At 52.5% G+C, this 16,369-nt stretch overlaps 3 protein-coding genes across 3 annotated transcripts in view; 1 reads left to right on the top strand and 2 right to left on the bottom strand.

Moving 5' to 3' along the window:
- Positions 1-933: 933 nt before the first annotated feature.
- Positions 934-3,036, top strand: LOC128274990 (proton-coupled folate transporter). Its single transcript, XM_053013354.1, has 3 exons — positions 934-1,027; positions 1,083-2,446; positions 2,520-3,036. The coding sequence occupies exons 1-3, from the start codon at positions 1,004-1,006 to the stop codon at positions 2,662-2,664; spliced, it is 1,533 nt and encodes a 510-aa protein (XP_052869314.1). The 5' UTR covers positions 934-1,003; the 3' UTR covers positions 2,665-3,036.
- LOC128274988 (SET and MYND domain-containing protein 4) lies at positions 2,698-5,084 on the bottom strand. The gene is made up of 4 exons (XM_053013353.1): positions 4,477-5,084; positions 4,051-4,414; positions 3,067-3,988; positions 2,698-2,978 (listed from the first exon to the last, which is right to left on the bottom strand). The coding sequence occupies exons 1-4, from the start codon at positions 5,033-5,035 to the stop codon at positions 2,829-2,831; spliced, it is 1,995 nt and encodes a 664-aa protein (XP_052869313.1). The 5' UTR covers positions 5,036-5,084; the 3' UTR covers positions 2,698-2,828.
- An 813-nt stretch (positions 5,085-5,897) lies between these two features.
- LOC128269927 (adenylate cyclase type 6) overlaps positions 5,898-16,369 on the bottom strand; it is a 43,089-nt gene continuing 32,617 nt past the window's right edge. The window contains exons 6-17 of the mRNA XM_053007331.1: positions 15,190-15,580; positions 12,809-13,237; positions 11,760-11,919; positions 10,880-11,698; positions 10,480-10,811; positions 10,310-10,394; positions 10,118-10,234; positions 9,973-10,053; positions 9,727-9,884; positions 7,206-7,446; positions 6,784-7,135; positions 5,898-6,716 (exon numbers count right to left, since the gene is read on the bottom strand). Coding sequence (XP_052863291.1) covers positions 6,457-6,716; positions 6,784-7,135; positions 7,206-7,446; positions 9,727-9,884; positions 9,973-10,053; positions 10,118-10,234; positions 10,310-10,394; positions 10,480-10,811; positions 10,880-11,698; positions 11,760-11,919; positions 12,809-13,237; positions 15,190-15,580 — 3,425 coding nt within the window. The 3' untranslated portion in view covers positions 5,898-6,456. The remainder of the gene's footprint in view (positions 6,717-6,783; positions 7,136-7,205; positions 7,447-9,726; positions 9,885-9,972; positions 10,054-10,117; positions 10,235-10,309; positions 10,395-10,479; positions 10,812-10,879; positions 11,699-11,759; positions 11,920-12,808; positions 13,238-15,189; positions 15,581-16,369) is intronic.

Below are 16,369 nucleotides of genomic sequence, written 5' to 3'. Positions count from 1 at the left end.
AAGACGCAACAATGTTGCCGAGACGACGAAGAAAAAAGGCGGAATATGGTCCATTTTGTACGTAAATTGTGTGCGCATAGTTACGAAACCTGGGATGCGAGAATGTGTGAGTGCGCATTTCGTTGCCGGCATGAGAAAAACAACATCGCATTTGACAGCTGCACACGTGCTCGACACGTGAGAGATTGCTTTGATTGTCAATTCGGTGCGCGCCAAAATGGAAGTTATTCGCATCTCCTTTAATTGGGCTTAACCGAAATAGCCGTTAAAGTTCTCCGAACTCTGCCTATCATTTAAATCATCTCATTCAGCGCAGCATCCCTTCCGCAGCGGCCCGCACGGTAAAACTATTCAGTAAGCTCTCCCCGATAAGGAATGTATGTTAGGCCGGATGACGAGGCGAAAAGCTGAACCGTACCGTCTCGACGCACGTGGTGTAAATGTAAAAACGAAACAAACAAACACTCTCCTGATAAATGCTATACTACAATGTAGTAACACAACTCTTTCTCACCGTCTTTTCTCGGTCCCTATCGTCAGCAGCAAATCAATCGATCGGAGACCCACTCGCGGTCATTCAAACTGCAGCCGTCGGCTGGCGAGACAATCATGCCGAATCAACTTTCTTCACCCTCGGTCAGTATTCATCGCCGTCAGCAGGCGAAGGTCTGAATGGCGACCGACGTCTCCCGAGCCTGTCCAGCTGATTTGTCCGCGTACAGTTAATAGCTCCAATTACAGATAACGACACCGGCACCGGCTGGTGAGATCGGACGACACAGCATCACACGCAACCTCGGTGATAGTGCTATCATCACGGTGCGTGCAAAGAGAGGCGCGACTCCGGACGGCAGAGACGCTCTCTTTCGCGCACACGAAACTGGTTGGGTTCCGAGTGGGTCATGCCCTGTGCGCTGGAACTGCACAGTCGCATACGGACAGTCGTTCAGCGAACAGACAGTAGCAACCTGTTGGCGCTGCTTTGGGCCGCGCCGGCACGCAAATGGCGCAAACCGAAAGTGCTGAGGTAAGCTGCTGACGATGCTAACAGAAAAAAAACCTCAACCCGATTCATTCCACAGGTACGCGATGGCACCGCGAAGATGGCAACTGCGGCCGAGCAGCGCACGGAACGATGGTACCGCAAGATTTCCGTCGAACCGTCCATGTTCCTCTACATGATGGCGTTTATGCTGACGTCGGTGGTGGAACAGGCGTTCTTCCTATACAAGGCGTGCACCGTCGACCATGGGTACACGCACGAGGTGTGTCTCAACATCGAGCAGCACCAGGACATCAAGAAGGAGGTTCAGGTGACGACGTCCACCTTTCACCAGTGGAACAACATCGCGATGTACGTGGTACCGATAATTCTGGCGCTCTTTCTCGGCGCGTGGTCCGATCGGCGAGGCCGTAAGCTGCCGCTCATCCTCGGGCTTACCGGGAAGTTTATCTACTCGCTGATGGTGGTGGTGAACACGCGGATGCCCGCGTGGCCGGTGGAGTACATTATCTACACCGCGACCATCCCCAGTGTGCTGACGGGGGCCGACATTGCGATCTTCGCTTCCTGCTTCGCGTACATCTCCGACATCACGACGGTCGAGGAGCGCACGCTCCGCATCACCATCCTCGATGCGACCTACCTTAGCACGATGCCGATCGGAGTGGCCCTCGGCAACCTGATCTTCAACCGTACGGGCAAATCGTACACGATCATGTTCGCCATCAATGCTTCGCTGCTGGCCTGTTCGATCCTCTACTCGGCACTCTGTCTAAAGTCGCGCACAACCGAGCGCCAGTGTTCGATCCGCGAGCTGCCCTGGTACCGGATGCCGCTCGATTTCTTCGACCGTCAGCACGTTGTCCGCTCGGTGCAAACATTCGTGAAGCGGCGCACGCTGCACCGGCGCACCTACCTGTACCTGCTGATGGTCGCGATGTCCTTCTACACGTTCCAGCGTGACGAGAAGCCGAAAATGTATCTCTACACACAGCTGCGCTTCGACTGGGACACGGATCTGTACAGTTACTTCAAAACGTACCAATCGGCCGCGTACGTCGTGATGATGTTTCTCGGTGTGCCGTTGTTTACGCGCGTGCTCGGCCTGAAGGACACGATCATCATCATGATCGGGGCGCTGGCGCACGCCAGTGCCCGGTTTGTGTACATCTTCGCCCAGGTCGGCTGGGTGCTGTACATTGGGGCCACCATCTCGAGCGTGGGCCCCGTCGTTGCGCCGGTGCTGCGATCGATGATTTCGAAGATGGTGCCCACGAACGAGCGCGGCATCATCTTCTCGTTTCTGTCCGTGTTCGACAACGCCGTGCCACTGCTGAGCGGGGTGCTGTACACGCAGGTGTACAACGCCTCGATCGACACGTTCCCGCAGGCGATCTTCCTGCTAACGATGGGCACCCAGATGATCGTTTTTTTCATCGCAGTGTAAGTATTGCCGGGATCGCCGTGTTTTACCGATCGATTGATCGATCACACTTTCTTATCCGCCTCTACCCAGGGCCATCCATTTCTCCATCCGTGGCCGATCGCTGGATGAGTGCGAACCGACGAACGGGAAGCAACCGTGCACGACACTGATCGACGACGCGAAGGATCCCGCGATCGATGATGAGCTTCCCGGCACGGGCCAACGTTATCTTTAGTCTGCTTTGACCAGCAAACCCCACAATTGCCAACGTCTTCCTGCGGTCCATAGGATCGCACGCACACGAGAAGGATACGTGATAAAATGCCACTTTTATTATCCACTTGGCCACCCTGAAAGAGACTGCCCGACGGGAGGCGGATACTTCCCTTCCTGCACAGCTCAGTAGCGACTCGTGGTGCCTTTGTCGGCGAAGCACACCCGCAGCGATTCCTCCGCCACGTGGGTCGGTTTGTGCGGCGGGACGGCCACCTGCATGAAGATGTTGATGCCTCGCGTCAACAGCTCGATCGCTTGATCGATTTGCTCGTTCTGGAATGGAAGCGTAGTGTTCACATTTTGATATTAGTCTCTAATAAATGGGCCGTTTCAGAAGCTATAGCTTGGTTTGCGAACCCACCGCCATCATTTCGGCACCGGACGTGTACAGATCCAGTGCGGTTTCCACCATGCTGATGCACGGTTCCAGGTTGACCTGTTTTTTGCACAGGCTACACTTGGTTTGGCGCTTCCCGGATTTACCCGGGTACGGCAGCACATTGGCGCAGCGCGCCGTAGGACACCGGAGCCGCGGTTCGTCGCTGAGCTGCTCCAGCAGGGGCCAGTCTTCGGTGCACGTCCGGCAGTCACACTTGAACCAGTACCGCGATCGGAGATTACGCTGCCGCAGTGCCTTCGCTTGGCGCAGAAAGTGCGGTCCGTAGTTCTCCGGAATGACCGCACCGCTACGTAGCGGCCGGCTCGTGTGGAACACGATCGACGTTCCGCAGAACGTACGCAGCACGCCCGGGTAGCACTCGTGGTTAAACATCGACGCGGCCCGATAAATGCCCACCCCGAGGTACTGCACCTTGGCCGTGTCGATCCGATGCTTCCCGGTGATGCGCGTTTCGTACACTTCGTGCGCGTTAAACTGGAGCGTCTGGAGCAGGCCGAGCAGAACGGCCCCGACCTGCAGCTCGAGTTCCGTCGGTTCGGGCGACTCGGTTGTGCGGCGCCCGAAGAATTCCGCCTTCTGCAGGCACCGCAGCAGGAATGTGGTCATCAGGGTGCGCCTAAAGTGATCCTCCGGGTCACGGTACTGCGTGTGGGCGCACAGCACGCCCAACACTTCGTTTCCCTTCTCGAGCGCGGCTTCCGGCGTGCCGGTTTGGGTGACGATCCGGAGGGCCAGCTGGCACAGGATCGACATCCCGGAACCGATCATCAGATCGAGATACTCACACTCGAACCGGTGGTACGTGGCGCAGGCACGATCACGGCATTCGACGGAACAGAACGCCACCCCGCAGCACACGCCGCACGCAACCGGAGCGACCAACCTGAGAAAGAAGGTCCATTCAAGCGAAGCCCATCACGTTTTTAGGTTAGGGCGGCCACTTACCGCGCAAAACAAGCGTTGCAGTGTGAGCCGAAGAACTTCGGATACAGACACACTGCATGGGCCGGCTCCGCTAGGATGGGCTCTCCGGACGCGAGGTCCTCGGCCGCCGTAATGTAGCGTCCCCGGGGATCGTCTTTGCTGCCGACGAGCTTTACCTTCGACGAGGCACCGAGCAGTTCCTTGTTGGCCGCTGGCCCACTGAACGTGGGCATCGTCTGTTGTTCCTCGACCGTCGGTTTTTCCCGCTTCAGGGCCCGCAGGTCGTCCAGCTCTTCCTTCAACCTCGCGACAGCGGAATCGTTTTGGCCAGTGAGCTGGTGGAACACCTTGGTCGCCACCTCGGCACGGGCACCTTCGCCAGTCACTGTGGAAGAGGTAGACCGTTAGAGAGACGGGCCCAGGACATTCACCGGGTGTGCCGCTTACGGGCGTAACACTTGGCCACCCGTTGGTAGTAGTCGGCGTTCTGCTTCACCGACAGGCCACACTTGACCGCCAGTTGCAGGTCCTGCATGGCACGCTTCCCGTCCAGCATCGTGATGAGTACCTCGGCCCGCGTCAATAGGGCCAACGCCAACGTGAGGCCTTTGTCGATCGCCATATCGACACCCTGGGCCGGGGCACGCATCACCGCCTGGCACGCCATCATCAGGGCCATCGGCAGCTTCCGTTCGGCCAGCAACGTTGTCGCCTGCTCGCGCCGTTGCCGCGAGAACTTGGCATCCTTCTCGCGGAACACGGGCTTCACGTACTCGAGCGTCCCTTGCACCTCGTACGCCACGAGCGGATCCTCATACACGAGGCGCAGTTTGGCCGCATCGGTCGGCACTTTCTGGTACACGTCCTTCAGCCAGTTGGCGTGCGGTCCCTTAAAGTTCTCGGCCACGGACTGGTAGAACACGTTGAAAAAACCCTCTTTCTGTGACTGCAGCGTCTTTTCGTTGCACAGCGATGTAAACAGAGGGTCGTTGTCGATGGTGGCCATTGCGTCGATTGTCCAAAATCACACCAAACAGATGGTCGAGCGCGATAGATCGGCGGCGTGCAAGCAACATTCGTTCTTTCGTGCAATTTCCACGCTGCTGTCAGTTTTGTTTTGAAATCGCTCGGGACCAAAACAAAACAAATCGTTTAATAGTAAACAATTTAAGTAATTTAAAGTTAATTTTCATAACACGTACATAATTCGGCTTTATTGATTTCTCTTTCAACCAGTAGGTGACCGCCGTAATGTTTAACAAAACAGAGTAACCCAGCAGAAACAATCATGAGTAACCTGAGTGGTTCGCCAGTGATGCCACCTTTATTCGTAACGCGCTTTTCCGTGTGGTCAAATCAGTGAATTAAATTCCATTTAGAGTTGGTTTCTTTCTTTGGTTTAGAGTGCTTGTATGACAATTCTTTCGGATTCGTTTTCCTTAGCTTACAAGTAATACTGTAATAATGTTAGTAATATTAAATGGTACTTTTCTCACTATACGGTTGCTCCGGTGAGTATGCGTACGTCGTACGGACGATGGTCGTTGAATTAATGTTCCGTCGAAGTCCCAGTTTCCCCCGGGAACAACAGGTAACACAAACACCTTACTGACAAACATTTACGGAAGTGTAAAGCGATGTGTTAGCGATTCGGAGCGATCTCCGATGGCTCCGGGAAAAGCCTCTACAGTATAACCCTCTTTGCCGGGACGATTCTCAGTAAAGTGTAATTTATACAAAGCCTCGCGAGAAGAGGATCCCCAAGGCTCAGCTTTGGTCGCCGAATAGGTTTGGTGGCCCAAGCTCAACTCAGCTGATGGTGGAAAGATCGTTTCGTTTAGGGTTTGAAGACATTTCTATCGGCCCCGTGGAAGGCCACCCTCCCAAGATAAACATGATTCAAAAAATATATCCATCTTTCTATTCTCTCCCCCGCATTGGGGCCCTCGGAACTATCCTTACTTTGCCTTCCGGTACGTTTAACATGACGTTAATTGACTTAACGTCCTTTTGCCCCGCCATGATCGAGCGGTGCACTCAAAACAGACAACTTGCACCTGAACTATGTTAGAGTGGTTGTAGCGGAATGATACTGTAACGGCTAAAATTGATACCTTTTGATTGTATGTTCCATTTTGATTCCCCGTGCTGCGTGTACACTGATGGATATAATACTGATTGATGATTGTTTTGCTGTTCCGATCGTTGACGCTATTCGAGAGTGCCACAACTCAATGAAGGAAGGAAGCACAGAGGTACAACCGGGGGACCACACTTCCATAGGTCTAACAGGAACATTTACTAACATCGAATGCGGACCAGCATGGCAGGGTTGGGCGATTGATATGTCGCAGCAAGACGTGGGACACCGTTGGCCGATGGGGAACTTTTGGGGGGAAACCGAAGCTGTTACACAACACCCTTAATCTAGTTATTCTGTTCCTTTGCCAGGCCCGGCATCAAGTAGGTGATCATGGTGCCTTTGCCCTTCACGTTCACCGTTCCACGGCAGGTCAGATTGTAGCCCTTGTCCTTCACGATCTGGTACACATCTTCCGTCACCTGGACGTGGTCCATCAGGCCGGTGGAGTCCATTCGCGAGGCCACGTTCACCGCGTTGCCCCAGATGTCGTACTGGGGTTTCCGCGTTCCGATCACACCGGCCACCACGGGCCCTATGTTGATGCCTGCGGAGAGGGGGAATAAAGCATCAAGTCTGGTCTCCAGGATGTCCGGCTCCCGCTCTAAACGTACCAATCCGCATGCGGAAGTTGTTGAAGGAATGTTCGTTGACGTCCGTGATCTTCTGGAACAGTTCCAGCGCGTAGTCGATCATGGCGACCACGTGCTGGAAGTCGGTCTTGTCGCAACTGTCCGCCGTCAGCCCGGAGGCCGCCATGTACGTAGAGCCGGTCGTCTTGATCTTCTCCACGTACCGGAACCGCTCCAGGGCGAGCAGCTCGTCAAAGTCGACGATGATCTCGTTCAGCAGGCGCAAACACTCGACACCTTCGTTGTTGCCCTCGAGCTCGATGTAGAACTCGGAGAAATTCGGTATCGAAGCGAACATCACACACACCGTATCACACTGCTCGTGGTAGATCTCCTAGAATCCAAAGTCCAAGTCCAAGTGAGCGAAAGAATCGTGTGGACCAACCTGAAAGGGCCTGCCGTACCTCAATATTCTTCTCGCGCATCAGAAAGTGGTCGGCCACGTGCACCGGCAATATGTTGGCCAGCAGCTTCCGGTTGTAGGCCTGCAGGTGCTCCATGTCCTCCTTCTCCTCGGTCGCCTGCAGCTTCCAGATAAAGTCGAGCCGGCGCGTGATCTCCGTCTGCTGGCTGTGCATGATCTGGCCGATCACGAACACCACCAGGAACGCCACGTCGATCAGGAACCTTTCCGTCGTCAGAAACCTGCCCATCGGGGAGAACGTGAAGCCAAAAATAGTAATTAGAAAGCCTCGTTACGAAGAATTTACATACAAACCTACCCAATTTATTATGGTTCAAAGTGAAAGGTTAAAGTAGCAAAATAAAGTAGTGCTATATTCGATAAGTATCTTGTTACCAAATAAGTATCTCGTTTAAAGTGTTCCAAATAAGTGAACCAGCATAGGACTTTTCTAATGACTAGACTCGAAGTTCTAAGTAAATTTAAGGCAAATAAAACATTTTTCTATTTTACTTAAATGATTTCCGCATGGAGTAAAAGTATTGGAAGATGATTCCATATAAAATTTAATATTCAAATCCCACCGAACCCAAACATGATGACAAATAACTTTTAACAATGTCGATCGTATCAAAGTTAATAAAACGAAGTAATTCGCGTGATTCTTATTTCCCCACTATTTTACAGAGAAGTAAAGCGAACTGATCAGTGTCTGCTAATTGCAAATGTTTCTGTGAACCAACCGACGTCCGGCTTTTGAGCTAAACCGTAATTCACTTTTCCGTACCTTGGGTAATTCCGAACCAACTCACCGCGGGTTGTCGGTACCAACGACGAGTGGTGCATTTGCAATGAAGTTATGAGCCGCATTTAGCTAATCGGACGTCCCATGTCACACCCGTTTAAATTAACTTTTCCGATTGCGGTCATGTGCAGCCAAAGGGGCCGTTAGCACATGATGGGCATTAACTGTGACCATAAACGGGTTCATTATCGGGTGCGGGCGAAAGATTTCGACCACAGGACCACCGCAAAACGGAGCCCGAAAACCCGGACCCAACGGATCACCGCCGGTTCCGGGTTGTTTTCGTATCGTAGCGACTAAGTTTTAAAGTTTGCCACAATTAACGATAATGAACCCCGGCCGCATCGTTCCAACTTCCGTGTTTTAGTCCCCCAACCGAAGGATCCGGTGGGTAACAAGGTAACGATGGGACACACGGAACGAAAGTTGATTTTATGGATTACGAAATGATTTGTTAACCTCAAACACGGGAAACAATCCAGCACGGATCGAAGGTAAGCACGATTGGGATGGAAATGGCGTTCGTTCGGGAGTACTTTGCAACACGCTCGGTGACTTTGAACCAGCAAAAGCTCAAAACAAAACACGCGCCTTGCGAGGGTTTAGGCGGAAACTTTCGAGAAAAACACGAACTCGAAGCACTCGAAGCTCGATGCGAAAGGGCGGAATCGACAACAGCGGCAAATTGGCTTCACGATTCACGTTGATGCTGATCCGGCAAACTTCGACACCGATTAATAAAACTCGATCCGAGCCGGCCGGTGGCCGGTGATTGGAACTCATTTCCTTCCCACTCGCTGTCAGGATGGGAAATGTAGAAAAATAAAATCACGAAATCCTTCTGCACGGGACGAGGGTTGATTGCTCAATCGGTGCGGCCGTGGGCAGGAAGCGATGGTTGATAAATCCTCATTATGGCCAGCCCGGGACCGGGTCGCGTTGAAAAGTTTTAATCCCCGCCCTTTCTACTTGAGACTGTTGAGGAGTGTTGTGGTAGCCGGAAGTCGGATGGCGCCGGCCATGTCACGGTGGTTGTTAATTTCTGTCCCCGCCATCGCCTACCATCAGCATAATTCGGCAGGCGCGTAAGCCAAAGTTGCTGACCCTGGACTATCTCAGGCCAAGGACGCAACTTAACGGTGGGTTCGATGTGGGTGATTTAAACTTTTCGATTAGCGTGAGGCCAGGGTACCGCCCATCGCGTCACTGTTTGACGAACGGCTAAACGGAAGCTTCGTAAGAATTAACCGTCTGTTCACATATTTAATTTATGCTTCACAATGTTCGACCACGGCCACCGGTGAATATTTTGATCGGCTTCAAACTGGAAGCTAATAAATAATTACATCGGCGCCCCGGACAGCAGGTTGGAGATTATGTTAAATTGAATTAATCACTTTGGTCTATAGAATCTAAATTTTATACAATCTGTATCGATATGAAACCGTGCGGCAATTAAATTTCAAGACTCAAACATTCCCAGCCAGCGTTCTGTCACAGCCACCGCTGATGCTGTTGTCCTAACCGATCTATTTGAGTTGAGCTCCTCATACACCCAACTTTTAGTACATATTGAGGTTGACATATTTAGTTCAATGGTGAGGTTCAAAGTCAAACAAAAAGTTTAATATTGGACCAACGTTAACCAACGAAATGATTACTCTCGCGAGTCTTAGAAACTTTGCAGTGTCTACGGATCAGATTGCTCAGAACTTACCATGGTTCACAGTGGCGCTCGAAGATGAGTGCCAGGACGACCACCGATACCACGTACAGGACGAGTATGGCGATCAGCAGCAGGATTTTAAACAGAATTTTGATAAACTGATGCACCGCACAGGTCAGTAAGGCAAGCAAGGTAAGCAGTAGTAGAATCTGCAAAGAGGGAATTCGTGTCAATTCCGGTTGGCCTGCTGGTGATTCTGCACCGACATGTTCTGACAGCCCAGCCCAGTGTACTTACATTGATAATTTTTGACTCCTTACAATTACTAGGCCGCACGAGCGGATACTCGTCGTAAAGCGAAAGGTAGAAAATTAATGTCTGAAAACAGGGAACGGGTATCGGTGAATCGGTGAAGCAGCCCGGGCCGGCTCCAGTTGCTTACCAGTTTGTAGTAAGATAAACATATCACAGTAAGTACGACGCAGAGCGATATCACTTGAGCAATCTCTCGGTGGCCGTGTATTTTTTGTGACACCGCCCGAAAGAAGGTGGACACTTTCTGCAAAACCACAATGGACGAAACCGTACGGGGGACAGTCGAGGAAGCGTGGGGCGGCCCCACCGGGTAGCTTACCATATTTTCGCGGGTGAATACCGGAACGCAGCACACCAGGAGGGCGAGCGTCAGGGCGCCGTACACCCAGTAGCTGTACTGATCCCTAAAAATCCCGTTCCCGGGCAAAGAACAGTGATCCGGTGATCAGCCACAGGTACCAAGCAGCTTTGGGCGCTCGGGCCACTTACATCGAGAACACCAGCACCTGGATGGACATGATGCCGAAGAAGATGATGAGGCTGCAGTAGAAGTAGACGTTCAGCATCGGGTCCGGCTCGAGGCAGTACTTGCGCTCGATGTCGCTCTTGATGAACGTCAGGTGGAACCGCTTGCAGTGATCCAGCCGCAACCGATCGATGCTGCGCGCGTCGATCGCCTTGATGAGATACTCGTTCACCTCCTCCTCGGTGCTCTTCGGTTCGGTCTTGTCGTTGAACCCCATCTTCGACCAGTGGCCCATCATACGCAGTTCCTTCGAAATGTTCCCGTTGACCGACGACGACTGTTTCGACATGGTGTGCTAAGGGGGAAGATTGCAACCAGGGTTACTTCTGGGGTCGACACTTCGGTCGGTTCGAGCAGTCTTACCGGTCGATAGGATGCGTCTTTCTGCACAATGAGGTACGTCTGGATCTGATGGTCCTTCAGGTAGCTGTTCCGATCGGTACCGTGACCCTCCTCGACGTCGTAGTGGTCCCCGAGACACTTGAGCGTCTCCTTTGTGATGTGCACCCGGCCCGGTACGCCACCGCTTTCCATGTAGTTGGCCAGCGTGACGTCATTGGACCACACGTCAAACTGCCACTTCCGCAGCCCGAGCACTCCGCAGTGCACCCGGCCCGTGTGGATCCCGACGCGCATGTTCACGTTGACCGCCATCACCTCGCGCACCAGGGCGATCGCGTCGATCATGTCCAGACCCATCTCGACGGCGCACATCGCGTGGTCCGGGCGCGCCTCGGGCAGTCCCGACACGCAGTAGTAACAGTCGCCCAGCAGCTTGATACGCAGACAGTGGTGCTCTTGGGCGAGCCGATCGAATCGAGCGAACAGCTCGTTCAGCAGCCGGACCAACTCCTCGGCCGTGCACTGGTCGCTAAGGCTGGTGAAGCCACAAATGTCCGCGAACAGGATGCTGACGTTCTCGTGCCGCTGGATGTAGATCTTGTGGAACTGGGCCTCCCGCGGTTGGCCCGCGATGTCGTTCTTCATCTCCATGGCGACGTGCCGGGGCAGCACGGACAGCAGTAGCTGCTCCTGCTTCTGGTTCTCCCGCTGGATCTTGAGCCGCGCCTCCACACACTGGCGCGTCTCCATGAACGCCTTGCGCTGTGATTTCTCCTTCGGCCAGTGCAGCAGAATCCCCGTCGCGTTCGTGCAGGCCAACGTAATGAGATCGCAGTAGAGCTGCAATCGGATACTTCGGGTTACCGAGGGCCACCAACCAGTGTCCAAGGGTTCCACTTACCACATCCATGTCGTCAGACTCGTTCAGGCAGAACATCAGCACGATGTGGGAAATCGATAGCAGGCTGCCGCCGACGACGGCCTCTCGCAGCCGGATCGGAAGCATCGTGTAGGTGATGTAGATCGCGATGACCGTGCAGCCCCCGGACGAAGTGAACTTTCTGTGAATGACGAGTGGACATTTTAAAATTAGATCTTGAACTCCGAAGATATTCTTAGAAGATGAAAATGGTTCAATCGAATAGAGGTCAACAGTTCTTTACCGTTTTTGGTTGGTTAGTTCTTTAGGATCTCGGAACAAAAAGTAACATTAGCTGGCCTATTTTCTGTTACTCGAAAGGTTCATGGTTCAAATAATGGCATTTAACATCAACACTCTTTGCGTCCACAAATACGCAAATGATAACGAGGAGGTACATCCAGCGAAATGAGTTTTGGGCTAGTTCGTCGTCCGTCATTCTTATGAGATGACCGGCCCACCGGAGCCTGACGAGTCGTATACGTTGCACGACCGTGACTAAGAGAATTTCTTCAGTTTAGGATAGAGTCAATGTCTCAGATGCGTGTGTGAGTATTGTGATTATAAAGGTTCTGTAGAACCCTGATCTTCGGCCATCTCAACACGAGATGTGAGCGATATAGTTTCCTCAGACTGTAGAACCGCAACTATTACTCCCTAAGTATTAGAAAATTCAGTGCTAATACAGCTGTCTCTTTGTTGGTCCAATTTGATTGAAATTAATTTTCATATTAAAACGCTTTCAATGAAACTTAAATTCACGTAAATTTCTACAACAACAAAGCATTGGGAAAAATCCAACAATAACATCGACTGTCATCTCGTAATGTCGGATGCGTGATAATTTGTAATCGGCTTACGATTGGACGGCAGAGCCGACGGAGCCAATCCGCATGGCGCGGGCCAGCCGTAGAAAATTTTAATGTTGATTTGAAACATTAATGACCCTTCTCAACGAATGGCGAATGGATGGTTCGATAAAATGGCTCGATGGTGCCTTCTGCCACTGCCACCGCGTCGCGTTCACTTACTTGGCCGAGGTGGTGAAGCTGAAGCAAACGTCCAGCACGAGCAGCGTCACCATGATGACGTACGACACCTGGAACAGATAGATCTCGTTGATGCGCTGCTTGTACAGGCACATCAGCAGCAGCGCGTAGACGGTGGCGCAAACGCCCAGCACGATGATCTGGGTCATGTTGTCCTTCAGCAGCGTGAAGTAGTCGCGGTTGCACAGCGGAATCTCGCCGTCCTCCGAGTAGTCGCTGCTAACGTTGCTCGGTGGCGGCTGCTGCGTCGCTGGTGGTGGTGGTTGCGATGGAGACGCAAAGGGAGCCCCACCGACGGGCCGTTCGTGGTTCTTCGAACCGACCGGCTCCTTGGCCCCGTCAAGGGGCGTAGCGCTGCCGACGACACTGTTGGCCCTGTACCCGTCATCCTTGCTGAGCGCGTTGACGTTTCTGGCGAGGCGAGGAAGGAACAAGAAAAAAAAACACGGTAGGACCGCTACAATCGCCACCGCTTTCGGTACTTAAACGCAAAATTGCCGAGGGGGTTCCCATGGCAACCGCTGGGGCGGTCTATGGGCGAATTATGTTGCGGAATATGGTTTCACGGTCCGCCGAGCCCGAGCCAAACGACACAAGCGATTGTAATGTCCATTAACTGTCGACGGAGCATTGTCATCGCGCAGCCCCGGTGGTCCTGGGAATGGTTTTCCGTATTCAAATCGCATCCCAAAACGGAACGACCAGAACATGGGAACAATTAGGCGTACTCTTTCTCGGGGAGTAGAACATGGCGGTCTTTTGGCGTATCACCACCACCACATTTGTTCAGCGTACTCGTGGGCCACAATAGAGGATGGAAATGGTTGAATGAGTCATTGTCCTTTGCATGTCCTGCGACCGCTGTCGGGCGTGCCAGAAAAGGGCGCAAGAAACACAGCGCTATTCATTCACCGGATGATTATTGCCGTTTTGTGAGGCACGGGAAGGACTAATGAGGGCACTTGGCTTAGGATTCCCATCAACTAGAGGACACGTTCGGGAGTGAACCTTCTTCACGTGAGCCACACAGCCGCCAGGAAGGAAGCAGAATGCGTAAATCGTTCATTATGATTAATTATGCTCTTATTTGGCACCATAACCGTGGAGGGCCATGACGTCAGGCCACCGGAGAAACACAAAAAAAATCGCACCACAGCGCGATCCGCAAAGAAACCAAACCGCACTAATTAAGATCTACCAACCTGAGCTACGAAGGACACAGAAAGCTGATGGTATTATAAGTAGACAATAAGCTGGGCTGGCGAGGCACAAAAAACGCTATTTAATGTGTAAAACAGATGGGATGGGAAGAAGAAAGGAAACAGAATCTACCCTGTGCGAGAAGGTATCCGCCGCTTGATGGACAGCATAAAAATGGCTTTCGTAGCAAAAGATCAGCCGCGCATCCGTAAGTAACATTATCCGGGGTTCGTGGGGGTTTCTCTCCGTCACTCACCGTCGATCGAGCCCTTCGAATGTGTAATTAGAGAGCTTTGCTTTTCCGGGAAGGCGTTACGCCAAGTGTTTGCTGTTCGGTGGTCTGTTTTCCTTCCTCGCGACATTCAATCGGTTCGCTCGACCCATATCATCCTGCAGCGGGTTCCATTTGTATATTAAACAGACCGAAAAAAGGGCCACAAGAATGGAGGCGCGAATTTTAATATGCTAATCATCAATCAAAGCTGAGCCAGTTTTTTTCCGTCTTACTTTCCATCTTTTTGACAAATTGTTGGTGAGGTGCGATCGGTGTAAAGGAGTGAAGTCGCGTTACTTGATTGTTCTGAACTTGCTCCTCCTTGATTGTGTGGAAAGCCCTTAAACCGCGTTTAGCCTGTTGGAACTAACCATCACAGAACAGTGAGTCAACGTGAAGCCTAAGGCGATGCGTTTTGGTGGCCAATCAGCCAGCAATAGCGATCGAAAAGAAGTCCCTATACCGAAGCTATTTTAAAGTGACAATCCCAACTGAAGGACCTTCCTAATGGAGTCGAATGTTCGAATGGTTCGTTCCGGGTACCTTGTTAAGAGCCAATTTAATCTGGCGATAATTCCACGGAAATAATCCTTGGCGATCCCGGCGCTCGGCGAGCCGGGAAAACTCAATTTTCCATCGCACTTCCGGTGCCAATTGATTTCGCCGCTATGCAGCTGCCCCATTGAAGGAAGGCTCGGAAGGCTTTCTCTGTACATTTTTTTCCACTTCCATCGGCCAAAAGAAAAATCCCTGAAAACTGCCATCGAGGACCCACGTCGCGGTGATTGATACTTTCGCGACATTAGTGCAAAAACAAAGGCCACAGGAAAACGGAACGACGTTAAGCCTCGAATTGGTGTCCTTCCAAATGCGCGACGCGTTTGCTTACTTTTCGTGCAGCACCCGGTGCGTCCACCGTTTGGCGCGGTTCCGTAGCCACGCCGCAGAGAGCAGAGGGTGGAAGTCACGGCCTTTCGTCCGGCGGGCCCGGCTCAGCAACCGGTGGGCTTGGTCCTCCGTTGCGCTCGGTTGCTCGCGGCTCGCTTGAGCACCATCGGGACCGGGGTCCTCTTGTTCGTTGGGTGGAAAATTGCGCGCTTCGGATCCGTTCGGTTCGATGGGTGCGTTGATATGCCGCTGTTCGCTGGGCTCCGGTGGGCTGCCGGGCTCGGACGGATCGGGTGGCTCCGCGTCGCTGGGCTTGGTGTCGTTCCCGACGCCGCCATCGTCGTCGAACGCGAGCGCCGCCAAAGTGGTCACGTTCAGCGGGAACAACTGATCTGCGAAAGTGGAGTTGAGAAGAGTTGAAGAAATAATTAATATCGCCCCAGAACCGTTTGGTGTGTTCGCTATTAATTGTTCGCCTAGAATTTGCATTATGCAAAAGTGAAATTTCGAAAGCTTCTTGAAAGCTGCTTCCACGGTCGTTGATAAAATTTGACAAGGCACTACAACAAGGCCCTCAGCGTGTCACAATGGGCTCGAGGAACCGGAACCCGATACCATCGCGGCTGCCATTTGTTAGCCCGCTATCAGTGTTCCACTTGGCCGCACAATATTGCGTGCGCGAATCGCGTGGGCAGCGCAACAGGCCTGTGACTGCGACCGCGAAGACCGGGGCATTTCTGGCGCCTTTCGGTCCTTCGGAAGAAATAAATCATACACAAACCGGAGCCGGAGCGATTAGGGCACCAGTATGGGGGCCATCCGAAATTGAAATTAAATCCACGGGGTTGCCCGCATGTGGCCTGAAGTCGAAATTGGATTTGACGCCCAGCGCTCGGTCGCGCTCGGTGTTCTTCTTTCCGAGCCGAAAGCGTGACGACTGTCGGCGGCCTGCCTTATCTGGATATGATGAGGATGCGAACAGGATCGCTACGCAATTAGCTAATTCCTCTGTCATGAATAAGTGATCAGGGGGTCTCTTCAGTGGAGGGCTGGGTTACTGGCCCACCCCGGGGGGTGTAATGGCCAACACATTAGCCACGAAACAGCTTCCGGGGTGTATGAATTGGGCCATAAATGTAAGTTTGATTTGATTGAGAATCGATTGGGAGGTTGCAGAACGA

This window comes from Anopheles cruzii, chromosome 3 (assembly GCF_943734635.1).
Source record: "Anopheles cruzii chromosome 3, idAnoCruzAS_RS32_06, whole genome shotgun sequence".
Classification (NCBI taxonomy): Eukaryota; Metazoa; Arthropoda; class Insecta; order Diptera; family Culicidae; genus Anopheles; species Anopheles cruzii.
Note: the sequence above shows the minus strand (reverse complement) of the source record. Positions and strands in the feature narration are given on the sequence as shown.

What these genes read in the sequence shown, in the direction of transcription:
- LOC128274990 (XM_053013354.1), top strand. Translation starts at nt 1,004, where the DNA reads ATGGCGCAAACCGAAAGTGCTGAG. An exon ending in CGCAAACCGAAAGTGCTGAG is followed by an intron (nt 1,028 to 1,082) that starts GTAAGCTGCTGA and finishes TTCATTCCACAG; the next exon opens with GTACGCGATGGCACCGCGAA. An exon ending in ATCGTTTTTTTCATCGCAGT is followed by an intron (nt 2,447 to 2,519) that starts GTAAGTATTGCC and finishes GCCTCTACCCAG; the next exon opens with GGCCATCCATTTCTCCATCC.
- LOC128274988 (XM_053013353.1), bottom strand. Translation starts at nt 5,035, where the DNA reads ATGGCCACCATCGACAACGACCCTCTGTTTACATCGCTGTGCAACGAA. An exon ending in GGTGGCCAAGTGTTACGCCC is followed by an intron (nt 4,415 to 4,476) that starts GTAAGCGGCACA and finishes CCTCTTCCACAG; the next exon opens with TGACTGGCGAAGGTGCCCGT. An exon ending in CCGGTGCCGAAATGATGGCG is followed by an intron (nt 2,979 to 3,066) that starts GTGGGTTCGCAA and finishes CTTCCATTCCAG; the next exon opens with AACGAGCAAATCGATCAAGC.